The sequence below is a fragment of the Oncorhynchus tshawytscha genome, linkage group LG19 (assembly GCF_018296145.1).
Source record: "Oncorhynchus tshawytscha isolate Ot180627B linkage group LG19, Otsh_v2.0, whole genome shotgun sequence".
Lineage (NCBI taxonomy): Eukaryota > Metazoa > Chordata > Actinopteri > Salmoniformes > Salmonidae > Oncorhynchus > Oncorhynchus tshawytscha.
In genome coordinates, this window is record NC_056447.1 from 16,849,389 (window position 1) to 16,877,325 (window position 27,937).

At 43.6% G+C, this 27,937-nt stretch overlaps 1 protein-coding gene across 1 annotated transcript; it reads left to right on the plus strand.

Annotated features, from left to right (window-relative positions):
* The first annotated feature begins 1,932 nt into the window (after positions 1 to 1,932).
* LOC112238050 (uncharacterized protein C6orf118) lies at positions 1,933 to 27,761 on the plus strand. The gene is made up of 13 exons (XM_042301379.1): positions 1,933 to 2,069; positions 2,860 to 3,075; positions 3,271 to 3,614; positions 4,494 to 4,656; positions 5,264 to 5,386; positions 6,754 to 6,813; positions 7,805 to 7,923; positions 14,425 to 14,483; positions 14,678 to 14,769; positions 20,821 to 20,928; positions 23,543 to 23,596; positions 24,860 to 24,921; positions 26,912 to 27,761. The coding sequence occupies exons 2-13, from the start codon at positions 2,866 to 2,868 to the stop codon at positions 26,979 to 26,981; spliced, it is 1,464 nt and encodes a 487-aa protein (XP_042157313.1). The 5' UTR covers positions 1,933 to 2,069; positions 2,860 to 2,865; the 3' UTR covers positions 26,982 to 27,761.
* Positions 27,762 to 27,937: the final 176 nt, after the last annotated feature.

Sequence of the window (27,937 nt, forward strand, 5' to 3'; positions counted from 1 at the left end):
CAAATGGAGGGCGAGAGAGAGCTTTGTATGAGTCTCTGTGTGTTGAGTAAAGGTGGTCTAGAGTTTTTTTCCCCTATAATTGTACGTGTAACATGCTGGTCGAAATGAGGTAAAACGGATTTAAGTTTCCCTGCATTAAAGTCCCCGGCCACTAGGAGCGCCGCCTCTGGATGAGCAGTTTCTTGCTTATGGCGGTATACAGCTCGTTGAGTGTCGTCTTAGAGCCAGTATCGGTTTGTGGTGATAAATAGACAGCTACAAAAAATATAGATGAAAACTCTCTTGGTGAATAGTGTGGTCTACAGCTTAGCATATCTACCTCAGGCGAGCAAAACCTTGAGACTTCCTTAATATTAGATTTTGTGCACCAGCTGTTATTGACAAATAGACACAGACCTCCACCCCTCGTCTTACGGAAGGCAGCTGTTCTATCTTGCCGATGGACCGAAAACCCAGCCAGCTGTATGTTATCCATGTTGTCGTTCAGCCACGACTCGGTGAAACATAAGATGTTACAGTTTTTAATGTCCCGTAGGATAGTGTTGATCGGAGCTCATCCATTTTGTTATTTAACCTTTAACCTTTATTTAACCATTATTTAACTAGGAGTAACGACTTTCTTCTATCTCCTCCTCTGACGAAGAGGTAGAACAAGGATCGGACCAAAATGCAGCGTGATGATGATTCATGATATATTTTAATGAAGGAAAACCTACACATACAGAAACTATAAAACTAACGAAATGAAATAATGAAAACCGAAACAGCCCTATCTGGTGCAAACACAAAGACAGGAACAATCACCCACAAAATACACAGTAAAACCCAGGCTACCTAAATATGGTTCCCAATCAGAGACAACGAGAATCACCTGACTCTGATTGAGAACCGCCTCAGGCAGCCAAGCCTATGCTAGACACACCCCTAATCAGCCACAATCCCAATGCCTACAAAAAACCCAATACGACAACACAATAAACCCATGTCACACCCTGGCCTGAACAAATAATTAAAGAAAACACAAAATACTAAGACCAAGGCGTGACACTAGGCAAGTCAGTTAAGAACACATTCTTATTTTCAATGACGTCCTAGGAACAGTGGGGTTCAGGGGCAGAACGACAGATTTGTACCTTGTCAGCTTGGGGGTTTGAACTTGAACAACCTTCCGGTTACTAGTCCAACTAACCACTAGGCTACCCTGCCGCCCCATGTTGCATGTTGACTAATAGGACTGATGGTAGAGGGGGTTCACTCACTCTCAGTTGGATCCATCTATCATTTCAGATTTGCTTATCATGGTGAAGCTCATTTTATGTGTGGGAATATTTTAATGTTGCCAGCGAGGAATACTGAAACGCTCCATTTCAGTTCTTTTACTTCTTCTTCGTGATAAAATAGTTTATCATCTGCCAAACACAATAGTTCTGTAAACCTAAAAGTGTGAAGGTGTTGGCTGCTTTGTTGAAATGGCGCGCGTGGGTTACTTAAGCAATAAGGCCAGAGGGGGTGTGGTACGTGGCCAATATACCACAGCTAAGGGCTGTTCTTAAGCGACGCAGTGGTATATTGGCCATTTACCACAAAACCCAGAGGAGTCTTATTGTTATTATCAACTGGTTACCAACGTAATTAGAGCAGTAAAAAATAAATGCTTTGTCATACCCGTGGTATATGGTCTGATATACCATGGCTGTAAACCAATCAGCTTTTAGTTTTTCTTGCACCTTAGTTGTATAAAAATCTTAAACATTTTCTGAAATGTGATGTTTTGGTGCCTCTTGGCCAATTCAGAACGCTGATTGGGGAACCTTTTTACTGATGAATGTGTCTTTCTTTCTGCTTGCATTTTGTATTTTTATTTTGTTGTGTGTATTTTTTTTTTTTTGTAATCTACATAATTCAGGGCTCATCTGTAAAAGAGACCTTGGTCTCAGTGTGACTCCCTGATAAAATAAAGGTTAAATAAAATAAACTTCCGCCACCGTGTGTTGACGCGCGGTATCCCCTGACAACCGTCTGGGGAAAACAGGAATCTTTTCTCTTCACCTCTGGGCAGACAGACGCGGGTGAGTACAATAGATTATGTTTCGGCAATATGATGTTGCTGTAGTTATTTCCTGCGAATTTACAGTGTTTATATCGTCTCAAGAAACGTTTAGCTATAGTTTACTTATTTGCGTGCCTGCGTGCGTGCGTTGCGCCAATCGCACAGCAGAATGTCTGTAAAGTCATGGATTTCACTTCACCAAATTACAGTGCTTGCTAGACAAATAATCTTTACATGATGCACATCTACCGTAAAATACAGTGTAATTATTAACAGAGCAAAATGCTAATCATGTTTCTAGGTAGAGCTTTCAATACGGTCAATGAATAGAATATGTGCAAGTTATAGGCTATAGATATTCTGAGTAGACAATATTGTCTACTCAGAATATCTATAGCCTATAACTTGCACATATTCTATTCATTGACCTTATTGAAAGCTCTACCTAGAAACATGATTAGCATTAGCAAGTCAGTTAAGAACAAATTCTAATTTACCCCACGCTGGGCCAATTGTGCACCACCCTATGGGACTCCCAATCACGGTCAGATGTGATACAGACTGGATTCGAACCAGGGACTGTAGTGATGCCTCTTTCACTGAGATGCAGTGCTTTAGACTGCTGCGCCACTCGGGAGCCCACTTGGCAATACTTTGCTACATTTAACATGCTAGTCCTTAAGCAGAAAGAGAGACTTGCTGTTGGTGCTTTCATCTTAAAGAGGCATAATATTTAGCCTACAATGACCAAACAAAAAGCACACATCTTTCCAATACCACATTCAAGTTCCTTCCCGCCCTCCTCTCAGCCAGCCATGTCTACCAAGGCTACCACCCCTAACAAGCCTCGGATGCTGAGGGTATCTGACGCACGCCGGGCGCTCCAGAGCCTTCTCCTGGGGGCAGAGATGGCTCACAAGGCTGACATCCAAACATACAGCTGTGGCCACCTGAGCCCTTACGCCCTGAGCCAGAACCAGCCCCACCGGAGGAGGACAGAGGAACCAATCTGGGGGATGTCTGAGGTCTTTCCCTCACTGTTTTCTGTCTATGTTCAGTACCATTTTGCAGAAAAATGCATTGAAAGTATAGTACAAAAAAAAGTACAAAAGTACAAGTTGTTTTACTATTATACCACTGCTTACAATGCCACAACAACAACAATAACAACATACAACAACAACAACAAAACCTAACATCAACATATTCATTATCTCTAGGTCCAGGACAGAGAGAAGGGTGAGGAGGAAGGCCTGAGTCCCTGTCCTTTTACGCAACGCCTCCAGAGACAAACCAAGATGGCCGCCAACATCGAGAAGATGACGGAAGCCATGTTTGACTTCACTGTCGCCAAGGGGCTAAAACCTACAGTCTTGAAGCCTGGGCAGCATGAGAGCCTTACTGGCACACAGAGAGGAACGAAGGGAGAGGAAGGAGAAGAAAGAGAGAGGAGGAGGAAAACAAGGCTCAAGATGGTTCTGGACACCTCTGAGCTCTTCCTGGTCAAACCCAGCATAGCATCACAGACAAAACCTCCTGGAGGTGTTGAGGGGAACCAGGACCGGTAATAATGATAATTAACACTGTAGTATCACAGACCAATCCTCCTGGAGGTGTTGAGGAGGGAAACCAGGATATGTAAGGACAATAATAATAAATATAGCGGTGAGCAGCAATGAATGGGGTTCACAGGACGACAGAAAGGACACAAGATCAGTTTGATAATAATGCAAACACTCTATCATATAGGAACTATATTCATTTATGTGTAATCAGTGAAAGCATTACTAGGGCTGTTAGGGTGAACGTATTACCGCCACTCCGGTAGTCACGAATCATGACCGCAGTCAAATTCCACGTGACTGTTTAGTCACAGTAACTAGGCTTCTCCAAGCTCTGATGCTGCTGATGGTCATTAGTAGTCTACCAAACTTGCCAACTGCCTGATACTCAGCACTCTATTATCCCTGTAATCACTCCCATCTACAGGTACTGGTTCAGTCAGTCTCACCTGGTCCATCTATAGGTACTGGTTCAGTCAGTCTCACCTGGTCCATCTACAGGTACTGGTTCAGTCAGTCTCAGTCAGTCTCACCTGGTCCATCTACAGGTACTGGTTCAGTCAGTCTCACCTGGTCCATCTACAGGTACTGGTTCAGTCAGTCTCACCTGGTCCATCTATAGGTACTGGCTCACTCAGTCTCACCTGGTCCATCTACAGGTACTGGTTCACTCAGTCTCACCTGGTCCATCTACAGGTACTGGTTCAGTCAGTCTCCCGTGGTCCATCTATAGGTACTGGTTCACTCAGTCTCACCTGGTCCATCTACAGGTACTGGTTCAGTCAGTCTCACCTGGTCCATCTATAGGTACTGGTTCAGTCAGTCTCACCTGGTCCACCTACAGGTACTGGTTCACTCAGTCTCACCTGGTCCATTTACAGGTACTGGTTCACTCAGTCTCACCTGGGGGGCCTGACCAAGAAGGACCAGATGAGGATGATGAGACACTTTGACAGACGGGTGCTGAGGAAGCAGGACCTCAGGGACAGGAACTGGATCAGCGGGAACAAGGCTGCTGAGGTCTACGAGTGGAAGCTAGAGAAGGTGGGGAAGACTAACGTGTGTCTTTTTGGTTGTACAAATTTGACCCGGTACAGTATAAACATCACGCAATACCATAACATACTAATTACACCGTAATAACCTATGGGTTACTTCTATGTTTATTTCTATGTTTCATTATTTGAAACAAGTGTTACATATCATCCATAGGTAATAATAGGCCTACGAGAGAGAATAGTATGCTGTAAATTATAGGGACGTTTTTTTCAGTCCCCTAGAGGTGTTGAGTTCCACAGTATTCTTCAGTCCCCTAGAGGTGTTGAGTTCAGCAGTATTCTTCAGTCCCCTAGAGGTGTTGAGTTCAGCAGTATTCTTCAGTCCCCTAGAGGTGTTGAGTTCAGCAGTATTCTTCAGTCCCCTAGAGGTGTTGAGTTCAGCAGTATTCTTCAGTCCCCTAGAGGTGTTGAGTTCAGCAGTATTCTTCAGTCCCCCAAAGGTGTTGAGTTCAGCAGTATTCTTCAGTCCCCCAAAGGTGTTGAGCTCAGCATAACACTAGATAGCGTTTCTCCCCATCTTCCACTTCACTTCACACAGGTACAGCTGTGGCTGAGTTATTACCGTACAATATGATATGTGTCTCCTTCCCCAGGAGCTGAGGAGGCTGTCAGACCAAAGCTGTCCCAGTAGAGACCGCCTGGGGGTGTTCAGTGACGTTTTCAACAACGTCTGTGAAGGCTCGCCAGTATTCAGAGACATCCTCAGGGAAATCAAGGTTTTTCCATTTCCTCTCACTCTCCTCATTTCCCTTACCTCCTCTCCCTCTCCTCCTCTCCCTTTCCTCCCTTACCTCCCTCCTCTCCCTTTCCTCCTCTCCCTCTCTCCCTTACCTCCCTCCTCTCCCTTACCTCCTCTCCCTTTCCTCCCTTACCTCCCTCCTCTCCCTCTCCTCCTCTCCCTCTCTCCTCCTCCCTCCTCTCCCTTACCTCCTCTCCCTCTCCTCCTCTCCCTTACCTCCTCTCCCTTACCTCCTCTCCCTTACATCTCTCCCTCTCCTCCTCTCCCTTACCTCCCATCTCTCCCTTACCTCCTCTCCCTCTCCTCCTCTGTCCTTACCTCTCTCCCTCTCCACCTGTCCTCTCCTTTCTCCCTCCTCTCCTCTCCCTTACCTCTCTCCCTCTCCTCCTCTCCCTCTCCTCTCCCTTACCTCTCTCCCTCCACGGTGCCACTCAGCAGCAGCAGCACATGGTAAGCATGTGCTATGGGATGAATTAGAGGCTAATGACTGGGAGCCTGAGAGACTGACAGTCCCCTGAATTAGAGAAAAGGGACTGGGAGCCTGAGAGACTGACAGACCCCTGAATTAGAGAAAAGGGACTGGGAGCCTGAGAGACTGATAGTCCCCTGAATTAGAGAATAGGGACTGGGAGCCTGAGAGACTGACAGTCCCCTGAATTAGAGAATAGGGACTGGGAGCCTGAGAGACTGACAGACCCCTGAATTAGAGAAAAGGGACTGGGAGCCTGAGAGACTGACAGTCCCCTGAATTAGAGAATAGGGACTGGGAGCCTGAGAGACTGACAGTCCCCTGAATTAGAGAATAGGGACTGGGAGCCTGAGAGACTGACAGTCCCCTGAATTAGAGAATAGGGACTGGGAGCCTGAGAGACTGACAGACCCCTGAATTAGAGAATAGGGACTGGGAGCCTGAGAGACTGATAGACTCCTGAATTAGAGAATAGTTTCCCTCTTATGTAAAGCGCTTTGAGTACTTCATTTGGTAGAAAGGCGCTCAAAAAATCCAATCCAAAATAAAAAATAATATTATTATTATAATATATAATATAATATATAATATATAATATTATTCTTATTATTCTTATTAGTATCATTATTATTCTTGTTATTATTCTTATTAGTATCATTATTATTCTTGTTATTATTCTTATTAGTATCATTATTATTCTTGTTATTATTCTTATTAGTATCATTATTATTCTTGTTATTATTCTTATTAGTATCATTATTATTCTTGTTATTATTCTTATTAGCATCATTCTTCTTCTTCTTCTTATTATTATTATTGTTGTTGTTGTTATTGTTATTATTATTCAATCTGTGTTTCTCCCTTCTGCTTTCCAGACAGACTATGATCTGTACCTCAACTCTATTCTGGACTCCCAGACATCTCTCGAGGACTTGGTAAATATTACAAACACATTCAGATTTTTTTCAAGTTTAATTTGTAGCCTAATTATACGGAAATCTTACTCAATTATTGTGCTTTCGCTGCATATGGAGGTCTGTACTGACACCAGTTGAGCTTTTGATTGACTACTGTAACCCCTATTTAAGACCTCTATACCCTCAAATTCAAATCAGGACCTCGAAGCCAGTTCCACTGCTTTTTGTCAATCATACCCCTCTTATCGGGGACTGATTTAGACCTGGGACACCAGGTGGGTGATTCCACACTAATCGGGGACTGATTTAGACCTGGGACACCAGGTGCGTAATTCATCTCTAATCAGGGACTGATTTTAGGCCCGGGACACCAAGTGGGTGATTCACCTCTAATCAGGGACTGATTTAGACCGGGGACACCAGGTGGGTGATTCCACTCTAATCAGGGACTAATTTAGACCTGGGACACCAGGTGGGTAATTCACCTCTAATCAGGGACTAATTTAGACCTGGGACACCAGGTGGGTAATTCCTCTCTAATCAGGGACTGATTTAGACCTGGGACACCAGGTGGGTAATTCCTCTCTAATCAGGGACTAATTTAGACCTGGGACACCAGGTGGGTGATTTTAACCTTCCTCTCTAATCAGGGACTTCACCAGGTGGGTAATCTAATCAGATTCCCCAGGGACTGATTTAGACCTGGGACACCAGGTGGGTAATTCTAATCAGGGACTGATTTAGACCTGGACACCGGGTGGGTAATTCCCCTCTAATCAGGGACTGATTTAGACCTGGGACACCAGGTGGGTGATTCCCCTCTAATCAGGGACTGATTTAGACCTGGGACACCAAGTGGGTGATTCCCCTCTAATCAGGGACTGATTTAGACCTGGGACACCAGGTGGGTACAATGAATGATCCGGTGGAATAGGAAACCAGCAGTGCACTACACTGTACTGATCTACATTGAGCATTTTATCCCTCCTCCTCTCTGTGGTGTGGTCAGTCTGAGCTGGCTCTGCTGGGTGGTCTGGCCATCGTAGGAGCAGAGGATCTGGAGGAAGCTGGCAACGAGGTGTCCAGGCTGGGAGAGGAGGCGCAGAGGGCCCTGGAGGAGAATGACAGGTATGGATGGGTCTCTGAGAGAATGGATATATATATATATATATATATATATACTGGAATACATCGTACTAGGGTCTAAATTCAGTCCGTAGGTCAGAAGATCGTCATTGTAGCACAATTTAAATTTAAAGGGCAGGTAGCATAAACGTAACCACGTGTAACATTATGGATTTGCATTAGTTGACGCATCAAAAGTCCCAATGCAAAGTTGCACTTCACATCTCTATTTTTCGAGTTATTGCATAAAACCAATCAGAATGCCAAAGTCATGCCGGAAACTGTCTTTGCGGGGTGTGACGTAATATGGAGGACCTGCAAAGTCAGCCTATTCCCGATAATGTGAACAGAAATAACTTCAAATGTACAACTTCAAATTAAACCAAATCTTTGCACTCATTGACTACTGGTTTCAATAACATTTTTAGACAACGTACAAGCTAATACTTTATGAATTTATTGTTGCAAATCAGTTTGCATGGTTGCAAGCCAACTAGCCTGCTAACGTTAACCCTACCCGCCTGCTAACGTTAACCTCTTGGTACTAGGGGGCAGTATTTTCATTTTTGGAAAAACAACGTTCCCGTTTTAAACGGGATATTTTGTCAGGACAAGATGCTAGAATATGCATATAATTGACAGCTTTGGATAGAAAACACTCTAACGTTTCCAAAACTGTAAAGATATTGTCTGTGAGTATAACAGAACTGATGTTGCAGGCAAAAGCCTGAGAAAAAATCCAATCCGGAAGTGCCCCAGGTTTTGAAAGCGCTGCGTTCCAATGAGTCCCTATTGAACTGTGAGTGTGCTATGAACCAGTTTACGCTTTCTACATATTCCCCAAGGTGTCTACAGCATTGTGACGTAGTTTTATGCATTTATGTTGAAGAATAGCCGTAGGCAGCCACATTGCGTAAGTGGTCACATGGTGGCTCCGAGAAAGATTCTCGCGTAAAATACAGAGGTAGCCATTATTCCATCGGTCCTAATGAAAAACTAATTGTCCCGACGGATATATTATCGAATAGATATTAGAAAAACACCTTGAGGAAGGATTATAAACAACGTTTGCCATGTTTCTGTCGATATTATGGAGCTAATTTGGAATATTTTTAGCCGTTTTCTCACTTTCTGGTCGATTTCTCAGCCAAACGTGAAGAACAAACAGAGCTATTTCGCCTACGAAAATAATATTTCGGGAAAAATGAACTTTGGCTATCTACCTGGGAGTCTCGTGAGTGAAAACATCCGAAGTTCATCAAAGGTAAACGATTTAATTTGATTGCTTTTCTGATTTGTGACAAGGTTGCCTGCTGCTAGCATGGCATAATGCTATGCTAGGCTATCGATAAACTTACACAAATGCTTGTCTAGCTTTGGCTGTAAAGTATATTTTGAAAATCTGAGATGACAGGGTGATTAACAAAAGGCTAAGCTGTGTCTCAATATATTTCATTTGTGATTTTCATGAATAGGAATATTTTCTAGGGATATTTACGTCCGTTGCATTATGCTAATTATTATCAGGCGATGATTACGCTCCCGGATCCGGGATGGGGAATATCAAGAGGTTTAACCCTACCCGCCTGCTAACGTTAACCCTACCCACCTGCTAACGTTAACCCTACCCGCCTGCTAACGTTAGGTTAGCTCTGCATGAGTCAGCCAGTTGCTATCAACACCTAGCTTACAGCTCAATTAAAGTAAATCAATGTTTTGGAAATACATAACACCATCTAACCAGTTATCAAATAATGTTACTGGTATGTGCAGTTATCTTAGCCAGCAAGCTAGCCTGCTAAAGTTAGTAAAGTTTAGCCCAGCTAGCCAACCACTACGGTCGACATGGCTAAGTAGTATCTTCAGAGGCACCGGCCAGGGGAGAGTAAGCTAATCTAAAAAGTAAATATACAAAGGTAAATCCACAGTAGATATATTACAGAGGTGCATTGAGCACAGGAGACGACGGGAAATAGTTAACATTAAGACAGTGGGGGTTCAGGGTATAGGAGGAAACGAGGGGAGAGTCAACAATAAGACAGGGTTCAGGGTATAGGAGGAGACGAGGAGAAGAGACAACATTAAGACAGGGTATAGGAGGAGACGAGGAGAAGAGTCAACATTAAGACAGGGTTCAGGGTATAGGAGGAGACGAGGAGAAGAGTCAACAATAAGACAGAGGGGGTTCAGGGTATAGGAGGAGACGAGGAGAAGAGTCAACAATAAGACAGGGTTCAGGGTATAGGAGGAGAGGAGGAGAAGAGTCAACATTAAGACAGAGGGGGTTCAGGGTAGAGGGGGTTCAGGGTAGGAGAGATGAGAGAAGAGTCAACAATAAGACAGGGTACAGGGTATAGGAGGAGACGAGGAGAAGAGTCAACAATAAGACAGGGTACAGGGTATAGGAGGAGACAAGGAGAAGAGTCAACATTAAGACAGGGTACAGGGTATAGGAGGAGACGAGGAGTCAACAATAAGACAGGGTACAGGGTATAGGAGGAGACGAGGAGTCAACAATAAGACAGGGTACAGGGTATAGGAGGAGAAGAGTCAACAATAAGACAGTGGGGGTTCAGGGTATAGGAGGAGACGAGGAGAAGAGTCAACAATAAGACAGAGGGGGTTCAGGGTATAGGAGGAGACGAGGAGAAGAGTCAACATTAAGACAGAGGGGGTTCAGGGTATAGGAGGAGACGAGGAGAAGAGTCAACAATAAGACAGTGGGGGTTCAGGGTATAGGAGGAGACGAGGAGAAGAGTCAACATTAAGACAGTGGGGGTTCAGGGTATAGGAGGAGATGAGGAGAAGAGTCAACAATAAGACAGAGGGGGACGAGGAGTCAGGACAGGGTATAGGAGGAGAGGAGGAGAAGAGTCAACATTAAGACAGTGGGGGTTCAGGGTATAGGAGGAGATGAGGAGAAGAGTCAACAATAAGACAGAGGGGGTTCAGGGTATAGGAGGAGACGAGGAGAAGAATCAACATTAAGACAGAGGGGGTTCAGGGTATAGGAGAAGATGAGGAGAAGAGTCAACGATAAGACAGAGGGGGTTCAGGGTATAGGAGGAGACGAGGAGAAGAGTCAACATTAAGACAGGGTTCAGGGTATAGGAGGAGAGGAGGAGAAGAGTCAACATTAAGACAGGGTTCAGGGTATAGGAGGAGACGAGGAGAAGAGCCAACAATAAGACAGGGTTCAGGGTATAGGAGGAGACGAGGAGAAGAGTCAACATTAAGACAGAGGGGTTCAGGGTATAGGAGGAGAAGAGCCAACAATAAGACAAAGGGGGTTCAGGGTATAGGAGGAGACGAGGAGAAGAGTCAACATTAAGACAGAAGGGGTTCAGGGTATAGGAGGAGACAACAATAAGACAGAGGGGGTTCAGGGTATAGGAGGAGAAGAAAGAGTCAACATTAAGACAGAGGTTCAGGGTATAGAGGAGATGAGGAGAAGAGTCAACAATAAGATAGGGGGGTTCAGGGTATAGGAAGAGACGAGGAGAAGAGTCAACATTAAGACAGGGTTCAGGGTATAGGAGGAGACGAGGAGAAGAGCCAACAATAAGATAGGGTTCAGGGTATAGGAGGAGACGAGGAGAAGAGTCAACATTTAAGACAGAGGGGGTTCAGGGTATAGGAGGAGAGGAGGAGAAGAGTCAACAATAAGACAGAGAGGGGTTCAGGGTATAGGAGGAGACGAGGAGAAGAGTCAACATTAAGACAGGGTTCAGGGTATAGGAGGAGAAGAGTCAACATTAAGACAGGGTTCAGGGTATAGGAGGAGACGAGGAGAAGAGTCAACATTAAGACAGAGGGGGTTCAGGGTATAGGAGGAGACGAGGAGAAGAGTCAACATTAAGACAGAGGGGGTTCAGGGTATAGGAGGAGACGAGGAGACGAGGAGAAGAATCAACATTAAGACAGAGGGGGTTCAGGGTATAGGAGGAGACGAGGAGAAGAGTCAACAATAAGACAGAGGGGGTTCAGGGTATAGGAGGAGAGGAGGAGAAGAGTCAACATTAAGACAGCGTTCAGGGTATAGGAGGAGAGGAGGAGAAGAGTCAACAATAAGACAGAGGGGGTACAGGGTGTCATGACGCTGGCCTGGGGGTAGGTTTATGACAGTCATAAATACCTCTCCCCCTTTTTTCCTCTCTCTACCCTACTGATGTGACTATTGAAAATCCCTTGGTTAACATAGGGATTCTGGGAACATCAGAATGAGGGGGGAAATTAACTATATTCTGGTATTCCGAACAATTGAACATATGCGGTGGTACTTAATGAATATGATGTCAGTTCGGTTTTCATCGGAGACATTCTCATCAATGATAGGATGACATAAACTGTACAGTGGAAAGTCTACATTATAGTTATCAGATTCACATGGAATTGTTGTGCAATTTAAATGTTTGAATATGAAATTATTTGTGACGGGATGAAATGTGATTTTAGCTTCTAAAATGTGAGAATTGGGTTTTCATGATTGAATTTGGCCCGACTCAGTGGCCCGCCCACGTGAAGAGACATTGGTTATAAACTATGAAACACGCCCTCCTCTCCTTTCCTATGTAAAGCCTTGACGACAATATAACTTCCTGTTCCGGGGACATTAAGGCGACGGCCTTGACGTTAGAAGGGCAGGTGACACCTACAGAGCAAAGCCAATCTCAGCTACCTAACAAAATTAGCATTGAATACCCACGGGATTAGGACGATCGACACATCGAATATGATGAATTTCGACAATACCAGCCAGAATATAGCATGAGCATATAAGCATGGCAACGGGGTATGAACTTTGAACTCTGATTCACTCCAGCCGCCAAGCGTGGACTGGGAAATGACAGACAGAGTATACTGTCTACCACACAACAACGTTACTAAATCGGGTACAGTTTACCACCAGAGACGTTCTTCAAAGGATGGAAGAACACTTGGGCAACTCGGCCTTCCATCTACCACCAACCTATTGAAGCGCAGCTCAGAGTAAATATTCATTGCATTTTCCTTTTCCAAATGGGCGGTAATTTAGAATGCATAAGATTCTGTATTTACGATAGAGTAGCTGCCTATGGCCCGATAGAGACATCACTTCTCCCGCTCTTTCACTCAAACCCAGCCCCCTTTTCTTTGTGTAACCAGCTGTCATATCTGCTAGGGACGTTTTCCTTTATGACATAATTTGTAATCAAGGTATGATTCATTCTGTGTATATGTAATTCTGTGTGATTAGTTAGGTATTTAGTAAATAAATAATTAAACCCAATTTTGTATTGCTGATTCAACTTGTTAGCCAGGGGTAGTGTTGATAACCAAGAATTTACAACTTACAGATGAGACTGAAATAAGGTGACGATTAATTTTGACTGCTATTGATGTAAAATATTACTAGGTCTTTAAGAGTTTATTCGGAAGATAACAGCTCTATAAATATTCTTTCGTGGTGCCCCGACTTTCTAGTTAATTACATTTACATGATTAGCTCAATCAGGTAATATTAATTACAGAGAAAGGATTTTATAGAATAGCATGTCATATCACTTAATCCGGCATAGCCAAAGACACGACAAGGGTATAGGAGGAGAGCCAACATTAAGAGGGTGATTAGAGGAAGGCTCCAGGCAGATGGAAATGATCACAACGGCACAGTGAGTCAGCTACTGTTGCACACTAGCACTGAGACAAGGTTGAAAAACTCTGGTAGCCTACTTCATGGAGATCATGCGGCCCCCACGTGTGGGGAATCTGATTGGTTGTTCACATCATACCTCCTCGTGATTGATAGATTGTAGCTCACCACTGCCAACATTCGGTCTGCATGGCTAGTGGCTAACGTTAGCCAGCTTGATAAAGTTAACGCAGAGTAGATTGTCCGTATGACTTTGAGAAATAGTGCATTGTGGGTCATTTAGAAAGTATCTGGAAATAAGTTAATAAATATGTTTGTTTTTTATTTAAAAACTATAACTATGTTTATAGGTAACCAGATCGTGAATACAACTAAGTTACTAAGTCTTTGACCACACACTGTGTTGTTACTTTGGTCAGTAAAAACTTGCTTCCTACCAATGTTCCCTCTAAACTGCGTGCGCAGGCGTACAGCTCCCCCCGGTACTGCCGCACAGAAGAAATATCAGCCCGTGCAGAGAAGCACTAGATTGAACTTCACTCAACTTTCTCAAGCCCTGATTATCTCTTGTTCCCCAGTCTACTTGAACGCGTGAACATTTATTTTAAATATCTATCCCTCTAGAACTCGACGGATTGAATCTAGCGCCAGTAGGTGATGTTAAATAAATACTTTGCTTTTGTTCAAAACATAGAATACTAAAAACCTTTTATTCCAAAAAAACTTGTATTGAATTCGTAGTTTTAAAATGTATTGGTTTCCTTTTGTAAAGTATATTGAGAGCTTGTGTGATAATGCATTTTGACAAAAAACAATTAGACTTGACATCATTTTAATTTGATTGTATTCGTGCCTATTGTCTGTTTCCCCAGAGTCAGGAATCAGTTTCAGAACGTACGTGACAGAGTCATGGAAATCCCAGATGATGAAGGTTGATTGATTTTTGTTGTTGTTTAGTTGATGTTTTGCTGTGTTTGTTTGATTGTTGATTGAATGGTTTGCGTGATGAATAATGAATTGGTTTGATTGATTGGTTTGTTTGATGTATTAATTGATTGGTTTGTTTATTAATTTGTTGAATTCATGATTGATTTATTGATTCATTGGTTGATTGATTGATGCCAGGGCTCCATAAGGAGGCCACTCTGCCAGGGCTGTTGAGGCCAGGTGAAGGGCCGATCTCCTTTATAGATCGTGTCCAGCCTAAGAGACGTCAGGTATGGAACATAATACACATAATATACATAATATATATAATATTTTATATTAATATATAATATATAAAAAATATAAATAAAATATTTTTTGTTTGTTTTTGTAAACGAGAGTAATTTATGTAATTTTAAGCTTCATTTAGACAGATAACAAACAACAGGTGGGGATACAGAGATGGAGAGACGGTGGGGAGTTGCATGTGTGTTGAGAGTGGGGAGCGTTACCACTAACTATCAGGTCCTCTGTAGCTCAGTCTACACACAGGGCTGTAGTGATACTCTGTAGCTCAGTCTACACACAGGGCTGTAGTGATACTCTGTAGCTCAGTCTACACACAGGGCTGTAGTGATACTCTGTAGCTCAGTCTACACACAGGGCTGTAGTGATCTCTGTAGCTCAGTCTACACACAGGGCTGTAGTGATACTCTGTAGCTCAGTCTACACACAGGGCTGTAGTGATACTCTGTAGCTCAGTCTACACACAGGGCTGTAGTGATACTCTGTAGCTCAGTCTACACACAGGGCTGTAGTGATACTCTGTAGCTCAGTCTACACACAGGGCTGTAGTGATACTCTGTAGCTCAGTCTACACACAGGGCTGTAGTGATACTCTGTAGCTCAGTCTACACACAGGGCTGTAGTGATACTCTGTAGCTCAGTCTACACACAGGGCTGTAGTGATACTCTGTAGCTCAGTCTACACACAGGGCTGTAGTGATACTCTGTAGCTCAGTCTACACACAGGGCTGTAGTGATACTCTGTAGCTCAGTCTACACACAGGGCTGTAGTGGTACTCTGTAGCTCAGTCTACACACAGGGCTGTAGTGGTACTCTGTAGCTCAGTCTACACACAGGGCTGTAGTGATACTCTGTAGCTCAGTCTACACACAGGGCTGTAGTGATACTCTGTAGCTCAGTCTACACACAGGGCTGTAGTGATACTCTGTAGCTCAGTCTACACACAGGGCTGTAGTGGTACTCTGTAGCTCAGTCTACACACAGGGCTGTAGTGATACTCTGTAGCTCAGTCTACACACAGGGCTGTAGTGATACTCTGTAGCTCAGTCTACAGACAGGGCTGTAGTGATACTCTGTAGCTCAGTCTACACACAGGGCTGTAGTGGTACTCTGTAGCTCAGTCTACACACAGGGCTGTAGTGATACTCTGTAGCTCAGTCTACACACAGGGCTGTAGTGATACTCTGTAGCTCAGTCTACACACAGGGCTGTAGTGATACTCTGTAGCTCAGTCTACACACAGGGCTGTAGTGATACTCTGTAGCTCAGTCTACACACAGGGCTGTAGTGATACTCTGTAGCTCAGTCTACACACAGGGCTGTAGTGATACTCTGTAGCTCAGTCTACACACAGGGCTGTAGTGATACTCTGTAGCTCAGTCTACACACAGGGCTGTAGTGGTACTCTGTAGCTCAGTCTACACACAGGGCTGTAGTGATACTCTGTAGCTCAGTCTACACACAGGGCTGTAGTGATACTCTGTAGCTCAGTCTACACACAGGGCTGTAGTGGTACTCTGTAGCTCAGTCTACACACAGGGCTGTAGTGGTACTCTGTAGCTCAGTCTACACACAGGGCTGTAGTGATACTCTGTAGCTCAGTCTACACACAGGGCTGTAGTGGTACTCTGTAGCTCAGTCTACACACAGGGCTGTAGTGGTACTCTGTAGCTCAGTCTACACACAGGGCTGTAGTGGTACTCTGTAGCTCAGTCTACACACAGGGCTGTAGTGATACTCTGTAGCTCAGTCTACACACAGGGCTGTAGTGATACTCTGTAGCTCAGTCTACACACAGGGCTGTAGTGATACTCTGTAGCTCAGTCTACACACAGGGCTGTAGTGATACTCTGTAGCTCAGTCTACACACAGGGCTGTAGTGATACTCTGTAGCTCAGTCTACACACAGGGCTGTAGTGATACTCTGTAGCTCAGTCTACACACAGGGCTGTAGTGGTACTCTGTAGCTCAGTCTACACACAGGGCTGTAGTGATACTCTGTAGCTCAGTCTACACACAGGGCTGTAGTGATACTCTGTAGCTCAGTCTACACACAGGGCTGTAGTGGTACTCTGTAGCTCAGTCTACACACAGGGCTGTAGTGATACTCTGTAGCTCAGTCTACACACAGGGCTGTAGTGATACTCTGTAGCCCAGTAATATAGTATTGTGCTTGCAATGCCGGGATAGTGGGTTTGATTCTCACGACCACACATGCGGAAAATTATACACGCATGACTGTCAACCAGTTTGGGTAGAAGCGTCTGCTACATGGCATGTATTTTTCAGGTGTGGATCACTGTATGTACTGTTCTGTATGTACTATATGTACTGTTCTGTATGTACTATATGTACTGTTCTGTATGTACTGTTCTGTATGTACTATATGTACTGTTCTGTATGTACTGTATGTACAGTTCTGTATGTACTATATGTACTGTTCTGTATGTACTGTGCTGTATGTACTGTACTGTTCTGTATGTACTGTGCTGTATGTACTGTGCTGTATGTACTGTACTGTTCTGTATGTACTGTGCTGTATGTACTGTACTGTATGTACTGTTCTATATGTTCTGTAGGTACTGTATGTACTGTACTGTATGTACTGTACTGTATGTACTGTTCTGTATGTACTGTTCTGTATGTACTGTACTGTGTTCTGCTCTGTATGTACTGTATGTACTGTACTGTATGTGCTGTACTGTATGTACTGTTCTGTATGTACTGTACTGTATGTACTGTTCTGTATGTACTGTACTGTATGTACTGTACTGTATGTACTGTACTGTATGTACTGTACTGTATGTTCTGTATGTACTGTATGTACTGTACTGTATGTGCTGTTCTGTATGTACTGTACTGTATGTTCTGTATGTACTGTATGTTCTGTATGTACTGTATGTACTGTACTGTATTGTATGTTCTGTATGTACTGTTCTGAATTTACTGTATGTACTGTATGTACTGTTCTGTATTTACCGTATGTACTGTATTGTTCTGTTCTGTATGTACTGTACTGGATGTTCTGTATGTACTGTACTGGATGTTCTGTATGTACTGTTCTGTATTTACCGTACTGTATGTACTGTATGTACTGTATTGTTCTGTTCTGTATGTACTGTACTGGATGTTCTGTATGTATTGTATGTTCTGTATGTACTGTATGTACTGTACTGTATGTGCTGTACTGTATGTACTGTACTGTATGTACTGTTCTGTATGTACTGTTCTGTATGTACTGTACTGTATGTACTGTACTGTATGTACTGTTCTGTATGTACTGTTCTGTCTGTACTGTTCTGTCTGTACTGTATGTGCTGTACTGTATGTACTGTACTGTATGTACTGTTCTGTCTGTACTGTATGTGCTGTACTGTATGTACTGTTATGTATGTACTGTTCTGTGTGTACTGTACATTATGCACTGTACTCTATGTACTGTACATTATGTATTGTACTGTTCTGTATGTACTGTATTGTACTGTTCTGTATGTATTGTACTGTATGTACTGTATGTACTGTACTGTATGTACTGTTCTGTATGTACTGTACTGTATGTTCTGTATGTACTGTACTGTATGTACTGTATTATCAGGTGTGGATTACTCTGTACTATGTACTGTACTGTATGTACTCTACTGTATGTACTGTTCTGTATTATCAGGTGTGGATCTCTGTATGCGCTGTGTGTACTGTATGTACTGTACTGTATGTACTGTACTGTATGTTCTGTAGGTACTGTTCTGTATGTACTGTACTGTATGTACTGTTCTGTATGTACTGTTCTGTATGTACTGTTCTGTATGTACTGTACTGTATGTACTGTTCTGTATGTACTGTTCTGTATGTACTGTTCTGTACATGCTGTACTGTATGTACTGTACTGTATGTACTGTTCTGTCTGTACTGTATGTGCTGTACTGTATGTACTGTTATGTATGTACTGTTCTGTCTGTACTGTATGTGCTGTACTGTATGTACTGTTATGTATGTACTGTTCTGTGTGTACTGTACATTATGTATTGTACTCTATGTACTGTACATTATGTATTGTACTGTTCTGTATGTACTGTATGTACTGTTCTGTATGTACTGTATGTACTGTACTGTATGTACTGTATGTACTGTTCTGTATGTACTGTACTGTATGTACTGTACTGTATGTACTGTTCTGTATGTACTGTTCTGTATGTACTGTTCTGTATGTACTGTTCTGTATGTACTGTACTGTGTTCTGCTCTGTATGTACTGTATGTACTGTACTGTATGTGCTGTACTGTATGTACTGTTCTGTATGTACTGTACTGTATGTACTGTTCTGTATGTACTGTACTGTATGTACTGTACTGTATGTACTGTATGTACTGTATTGTATGTTCTGTATGTACTGTATGTACTGTACTGTATGTACTGTTCTGTATGTACTGTACTGTATGTACTGTTCTGTATGTACTGTTCTGTATGTACTGTACTGTATGTACTGTACTGTATGTACTGTACTGTATGTACTGTTCTGTATTTACCGTATGTACTGTATGTACTGTATTGTTCTGTTCTGTATGTACTGTACTGGATGTTCTGTATGTATTGTATGTTCTGTATGTACTGTATGTACTGTACTGTATGTGCTGTACTGTATGTACTGTACTGTATGTACTGTTCTGTACTGTACTGTATGTACTGTACTGTATGTACTGTTCTGTATGTACTGTACTGTATGTACTGTACTGTATGTACTGTTCTGTATGTACTGTACTGTACTGTTCTGTATGTACTGTACTGTACTGTATGTACTGTTCTGTATGTACTGTACTGTATGTACTGTTCTGTATGTACTGTACTGTATGTACTGTTCTGTATGTACTGTTCTGTATGTACTGTTCTGTACATGCTGTACTGTATGTACTGTACTGTATGTACTGTTCTGTCTGTACTGTATGTGCTGTACTGTATGTACTGTTATGTATGTACTGTTCTGTGTGTACTGTACATTATGTATTGTACTCTATGTACTGTACATTATGTATTGTACTGTTCTGTATGTACTGTATGTACTGTTCTGTATGTACTGTATGTACTGTACTGTATGTACTGTTCTGTATGTACTGTATGTACTGTACTGTATGTACTGTACTGTATGTACTGTATGTACTGTATGTACTGTTCTGTATGTACTGTACTGTATGTTCTGTATGTACTGTACTGTATTATCAGGTGTGGATCACTCTGTACTATGTACTGTACTGTATGTACTCTACTGTATGTACTGTTCTGTATTATCAGGTGTGGATCTCTGTATGCGCTGTGTGTACTGTATGTACTGTTCTGTATGTACTGTACTGTATGTACTGTTCTGTATGTACTGTTCTGTATGTACTGTTCTGTATGTACTGTTCTGTATGTACTGTACTGTATGTACTGTTCTGTATGTACTGTTCTGTATGTACTGTACTGTATGTACTGTACTGTATGTACTGTTCTGTATGTACTGTTCTGTCTGTACTGTTCTGTCTGTACTGTATGTGCTGTACTGTATGTACTGTTATGTATGTACTGTTCTGTGTGTACTGTACATTATGTATTGTACTGTATGTACTGTACATTATGCACTGTACTCTATGTACTGTACATTATGTATTGTACTGTTCTGTATGTACTGTATTGTACTGTTCTGTATGTATTGTACTGTATGTACTGTATGTACTGTACTGTATGTACTCTACTGTATGTACTGTTCTGTATTATCAGGTGTGGATCTCTGTATGCGCTGTGTGTACTGTATGTACTGTACTGTATGTACTGTACTGTATGTTCTGTAGGTACTGTTCTGTATGTACTGTACTGTATGTACTGTATTATCAGGTGTGGATCACTCTGTACTGTATGTACTGTACTGTATGTACTGTTCTGTATGTACTGTTTTGTATGTACTGTTCTGTATGTACTGTTCTATATGTACTGTACATTATGCACTCTATGTACTGTTCTGTATGTACTATATGTACTGTACGTACTGTATGTACTGTGTTATCAGGTGTGGATAATGTGGGAGGAGGTCCAGCTGCTGCAGAAGGAACTCAAGGAGAAGATGGTGTCCATCATCACCACAGGAGCTACAGAGAGATGCATCAGAGACTCTAAGGTACAGACGCAAATCAGAGACTAGTCTTAAGAGACATGCAGCAAAGTCCAGGCCCAGACGAGGTATTAACCACGGCACCAATAGGGATTTACAACAAGGGGAGCCCCAGACGGGGTATTAACCACGGCACCAATAGGGATTTACAACTGGGGGAACACCAGACGGGGTTTTAAACACGGCACCAATAGGGATTTACAACTGGGGGAGCACCAGATGGGGTATTAACCACAGCACCAATAGGGATTTACAACTGGGGGAACACCAGACGGGGTTTTAAACACGGCACCAATAGGGATTTACAACTGGGGAGCACCAGACAGGGTATTAACCACGGCACCAATAGGGATTTACAACTGGGGAGCACCAGACAGGGTTTACAACTGGGGGAGCACCAGACAGGGTTAACCACGGCACCAATAGGGATTTACAACTGGGGGCACCAGCAACACCAGACAACTGGGGTTTTAAACACGGCACCAATAGGGATTTACAACTGGGGGAGCACCAGACAGGGTATTAACCACAACACCAATAGGGATTTACAACTGGGGGGCAGGACCAGACCAGGGTATTAACCATGGCACCAATAGGGATTTACAACTGGGGAGCACCAGACAGGGTATTAACCACGGCACCAATAGGGATTTACAACTGGGGGAGCACCAGACAGGGTATTAACCACGGCACCAATAGGGATTTACAACTGGGGAGCACCAGCATGGGTATTAACCACCAGACGGCACCAATAGGGATTTACAACTGGGGGAGCACCAGACAGGGTTTAAACACGCACCAATAGGGATTTACAACTGGGGGAGCACCAGACAGGGTATTAACCACGGCACCAATAGGTATTTACAACTAGGGGAGCACCAGACGGGGTATTAACCACGGCACCAATAGGGATTTACAACTGGGGGAGCACCAGACGGGTTATCAACCACGGCACCAATAGGGATTTACAACTAGGGGAGCACCAGACGAGGTTTTAACCACAACACCAATAGGGATTTACAACTGGGGGAGGACCAGACGGGGTATTAACCACGGCACCAATAGGGATTTACAACCAGGGGAGCACCAGACAAGGTATTTAACCACAGCACCAATAGGGATTTACAACTGGGGGAGCACCAGACGGGGTATCAACCACGGCACCAATAGGGATTTACAACTGGGGAGCACCAGACAGGGTATTAACCACGGCACCAATAGGGATTTACAACACCAATGGGGGGAGCACCAGACGGGTTTTAACCACAACACCAATAGGGATTTACAACTGGGGGAGGACCAGACGGGGTATTAACCACAGCACCAATAGGGATTTACAACTGGGGAGCACCAGACAGGGTATTAACCACGGCACCAATAGGGATTTACAACTGGGGGAGCACCAGCCGGGGTATTAACCACGGCACCAATAGGGATTTACAACTGGGGGAGCACCAGACGGGGTATTAACCACAGCACCAATAGGGATTTACAACTGGGGGAGCACCAGACAGGGTATTAACCACGGCACCAATAGGGATTTACAACCAGGGAGCACCAGACAAGGTATTTAACCACAGCACCAATAGGGATTTACAACTGGGGGAGCACCAGACGGGGTATTAACCACAGCACCAATAGGGATTTACAACTGGGGGAGCACCAGACGGGGTATTAACCACGGCACCAATAGGGATTTACAACCAGGGGAGCACCAGACAAGGTATTTAACCACAGCACCAATAGGGATTTACAACTGGGGGAGCACCAGACGGGGTATCAACCACGGCACCAATAGGGATTTACAACTAGGGGAGCACCAGACGGGGTATTAACCACGGCACCAATAGGGATTTATAACTGGGGGAGCACCAGACGGGGTTTATTAACCACAGCACCAATAGGTATTTACAACTAGGGGAGCACCAGACGGGGTATTAACCACAGCACCAATAGGGATTTACAACTAGGGGAGCACCAGAGCGGGGTATTAACCACAGCACCAATAGGCATTTACAACTAGGGGAGCACCAGACGGGGTATTAACCACAGCACCAATAGGCATTTACAACTAGGGGAGCACCAGACGGGGTATTAACCACAGCACCAATAGGCATTTACAACTAGGGGAGCTCCTAGTGGCTTAACATAGGCGTATGGTTGTTATAGTTCTTAACATAGGCGTATGGTTTTTATAGTTCTGTGTTGGATGAACTGGGTAAAATACTACTGTCAACGTATTTTCACAGTTATTTAATGTGCCCTTCAGAGATTGACATCTCTTTTCCAGTCAGCCCTCCCTGCCCAATTAAAGCAGCACACACGTTTTACTCACACAGTAGAATGACTTCTCTCTACGACTCACTTTCACCAAAACACACACACACGTTGGATAGCCTTATGTCCTGCTGTACTCTCCACGTATGTTATGACCTTGCATGCCCTTCTACAAACAGCTTATCATCGGTAATGTACAGACTGACTCCCTTTATCGTAGGGCATTTCACTGGAGTACTGTGTGTGTGTGTGTGTGTGTGTGTGTGTGTGTGTGTGTGTGTGTGTGTGTGTGTGTGTGTGTGTGTGTGTGTGTGTGTGTGTGTTTGTCTGTTATCTCCTGCAGGGAGAGATCATGAGACTACTGGCCTCAAATGAACGCTTCAGAAACACCAACAAGGCAAGCCATTTAGTACTTTGACCTAGTTGAAATATTATCATATTTTTCCTTGACTGTCTGTACTGTATATGCTGTATGTACTGTATGTACTGTGCTGTATGTGCTGTATGTACTGTGCTGTATGTGCTGTATGTACTGTGCTGTATGTTCTGTATGTACTGTATGTACTGTACTGTATGTACTGGCTGTACTGTATATGCTGTATGTGCTGTATGTACTGTACTGCATGTACTGTCTGCACTATATGTGCTGTATGTACTGTACTGTATGTACTGTCTGTACTGTATGTGCTGTATGTACTATGCTGTATGTGCTGTATGTACTATGCTGTATGTACTGTGTGTACTGTGCTGTATGTACTGTCTGTACTGTATGTACTGTGCTGTATGTACTGTATGTACTGTACTGCATGTACTGTCTGCACTATATGTACTGTATGTACTGTGCTGAATGTACTGTATGTGCTGTCTGCACTGTATGTACTGTATGTACTGTGCTGTATGTACTGTATGTGCTGTGCTGTATGTACTGTATGTATGTACTGTATGTACTGTATGTGCTGTATGTACTGTATGTATGTGCTGTATGTACTGTGCTGTATGTGCTGTGCTGTATGTATGTACTGTGCTGTATGTACTGTATGTATGTACTGTATGTATGTGCTGTATGTGTTGTATGTACTATATGTACTCTGTGTAGGTGGACCAATAGTCAGAGATGATAATGTACCAATATATTTCAATGCAATACACTACAATTCACTACAATACACTACAATACACTGGCCACCCCTCAGGCCTGGTTCCTCCCTTCAGGCCTGGTTCCACCCCTCAGGCCTTGTTCCACGCCTCAGGCCTTGTTCCACCCCTTCAGGCCTGGTTCCACCGCTTCAGGCCTTGTTCCACCCCTTCAGGCCTGGTTCCTCCCCTCAGGCCTGGTTCCTCCCCTCAGGCCTGGTTCCACCCCTCAGGCCTTGGTCCTCTTTAGGTTTCTAGGGAGTTGTTCCAAACCACTCTGCTTCTGCCTCTGCATTGCCCAGGATGGGTATCCTTAAAGCTCTTTGGGGTTTTAGGATGGGTATCCTTAAAGCTCTTTGGGGTTTTAGGATGGGTATCTGTAAAGCTCTTTGGGGTTTTAGGATGGGTATCTGTAAAGCTCTTTGGGGTTTTAGGATGGGTATCTGTAAATAAAATACATTTGATTTAAATTGTATTGAATACACAATGCATTTTCTATACTCATTGGTCTCACTGTGTCTTGAAGGATCTGGAAAGCAACCTCGACATGATCGTGAACAGAGTGACAACAAGCGAGGATGTGAAAGCGTACGTCTCCTCATTTTAAGACTGTCACCAATCTCACTATGTATCTTCTGTGTAAATCTGTTGAATGGTTGACATTGGTTTTTTTTTTTTTTTTGGGGGTCCCAATTGGGACAGTTAAGATATTGATTGATTGTTCCCCATTCTCATCATCCTCATCATCCTCATCCCAATTACACATTGATTCAGAAATGTTAACAATGTTAATGTGTTGGATTCAGCCTGTAGATACTTAACCCCTAACCCTTAACCCAGCACCCCATAACCCCTAACCCTTAACCCCTAACCCAGCACCCATAACCCTTAACCCTTAACCCAGCACCCCATAACCCTTAACCCCTAAACCTTAACCCCTAAACCTTAACCCCTAAACCTTAACCCAGCACCCCTAACCCAGAACCCCTAAACCTTAACCCTTAACCCCTAAACCCAACCCAGAACCCCTAAACCCTTAACCCAGAACCCCAACCCTTAACCCCTAGAATCCCTAACTCTTAACCCAGAACCCCTAAACCTTAACACAGAACCCTAACCCAGAACCCCTAAACCCTTAACCCAGAACCCCTAAACCTTAACCCAGAACCCCTAAACCTTAAACCCAGAACCACAACCCTTAACCCAGAACCCCAACCCTTAACCCAGAACCACAACCCTTAACCCAGAACCCCAAACCTTAACCCAGAACCCCTAAACCCTTAACCCAGAACCCCTAAACCTTAACCCAGAACCCCTAACCCAGAACCCCTAACCCATAATACCTAACCCAGAACCCCTAAATCTTAACCCAGAACCCATAACCCTTAACCCTAACCCAGCACCCCATAACCCTTAACCCCTAAACCTTAACCCTTAACCCCTAAACCCAACCCCTAAACCTTAACCCAGAACCCCTAACCCTTAACCCAAACCCCATAACCCTTAACCCCTAAACCTTAACCCAGAACCCCTAAACCTTAACCCAGAACCCCAACCCTTAACCCAGAATCCCTAACTCTAACCCAGAACCCCTAAACCTTAACACAGAACCCTAACCCAGAACCCCTAAACCCTTAACCCAGAACCCCTAAACCTTAACCCAGAACCCCTAAACCTTAACCCAGAACCACAACCCTTAACCCAGAACCCCAACCCTTAACCCAGAATCCCTAACTCTTAACCCAGAACCCCTAAACCTTAACCCAGAACCCTAACCAGAACCCCTAAACCCTTAACCCAGAACCCCTACACCTTAACCCAGAACCCCTAACCCAGAACCCCTAACCCATAATACCTAACCCAGAACCCCTAAATCTTAACCCACAACCCATAACCCATTACACCTTACCCATAACCCCTAACCCATAATCCCTAACCCAGAACCCCTAAACCTTAACCCACAACCCCTAACCCAGAACCCCTAACCCAGAACCACTAACCCAGAACCACTAACCCAGAACCCCTAACCCAGAACCACTAACCCAGAACCCCTAAACCTTAACCCAGAACCACTAACCCAGAACCCAGAACCATTAACCCAGAACCCCTAACCAAGAACCCCTAAACCACTAATCCAGAACCCTTAACCCAGAACCACTAACCCAGAACCACTAACCCAGAACCCCTAAACCACTAACACAGAACCACTAACCCAGAACCACTAACTCAGTACCCCTAACCCAGAACCCCTAAACCACTAACCCAGAACCCCTAACCATAATGTTAGATCTTCCCTGAATATACAGTACACATACCTGTTGCTGGCATGGTCCAGGGCTTGTAGCCACAAAGTGTCTCAGATCTAGGATCTGCCCATACAATATTTTTTCCATGATGATCTGAAAGTTGAAACTGATGCTAGATCAGCACTCCTACTCGAAGACGCGTTGTGGATACGGGCCCTGGTCTCTCTTGGCAAAATATATGACTAAATACAGGCCAAATTAAAACAACCTAAATTATTAGTAGAGAAATTATTTCTCTCACCGTTGGCTCTGTGATCTGGTTCTATTCACAGGGAGGTGTGGGACAAAATATGGACCGCCCTGCGACACGAGGACGATAGAACACAACCTCTCGTAAATTAGTAGCGTTTGGAACAGTACCTCTTTTTGTCCACTAGGGGGTAGTGTTTAACAAGCTGACCTGAAGGCCATGACTAGATATTATGGACGGGATGATTACTCATTCGCCAAGCTTCACATCACTTTAAATCATTGTTATTCGAGCTGACATTAAAATATCTCCGATGGTAACAGAAGTACGATGGCATTAGTTACAACAGCAACAACCACACTGTATGTAGTCCTCACAAGAGTCAATTGTGCTGTAGTGACATCATTGAAATATCTTATTTGACTTATCAGAGTATTTAATAGTCTTTTAACAATAAAGATATAATTGAGGAGGATGTGGTTAAATGTAGTGATGATTATAGTAAATATGGCTTTGATGTCATACAAGCAAACCATACAACCGCCGATCCAAATAAATAGTGACGTGATTTGATTTGACTGTTTATCCTTTTACTATATAATCTGGGTCCAATCCCTTGGCTGTCCTTCGTCCTACCAGTCCAGACCTGTCCACGTCATCACACCTATCATCACCTGCAGCCTACTGCTGTACACAACACACACAGATCCATCTTCTCCACATAGGCAGTATATACTGTTCTGTTGCTAAAGGTCTGCTATCTGATATTCATTCTGTCACAAAAGATTGTAGATTCTAGACCAGGGCACTCCAGCCCTGTTCCTGGAGAGAGATCCTCCTGTAGGTTTTAACTCCAACCCTGTTCCTGGAGAGAGACCCTCCTGTAGGTTTTAACTCCAGCCCGGTTCCTGGAGAGAGACCCTCCTGTAGGTTTTAACTCCAGCCCTGTTCCTGGAGAGAGACCCTCCTGTAGGTTTTAACTCCAACACTGTTCCTGGAGAGAGACCCTCCTGTAGGTTTTAACTCCAACCCTGTTCCTGGAGAGAGACCCTCCTGTAGGTTTTAACTCCAACCCTGTTCCTGGAGATGACCCTCCTGTAGGTTTTAA

Coding starts and splice junctions, on each gene's coding strand:
- LOC112238050 (XM_042301379.1), top strand. CDS start 2,866: ATGTCTACCAAGGCTACCACCCCTAACAAGCCTCGGATGCTGAGGGTA. Junction 14,484..14,677: donor GGAAATCCCAGATGATGAAG/GTTGATTGATTT, acceptor GATTGATGCCAG/GGCTCCATAAGGAGGCCACT. Junction 24,922..26,911: donor ACAAGCGAGGATGTGAAAGC/GTACGTCTCCTC, acceptor TTCTATTCACAG/GGAGGTGTGGGACAAAATAT.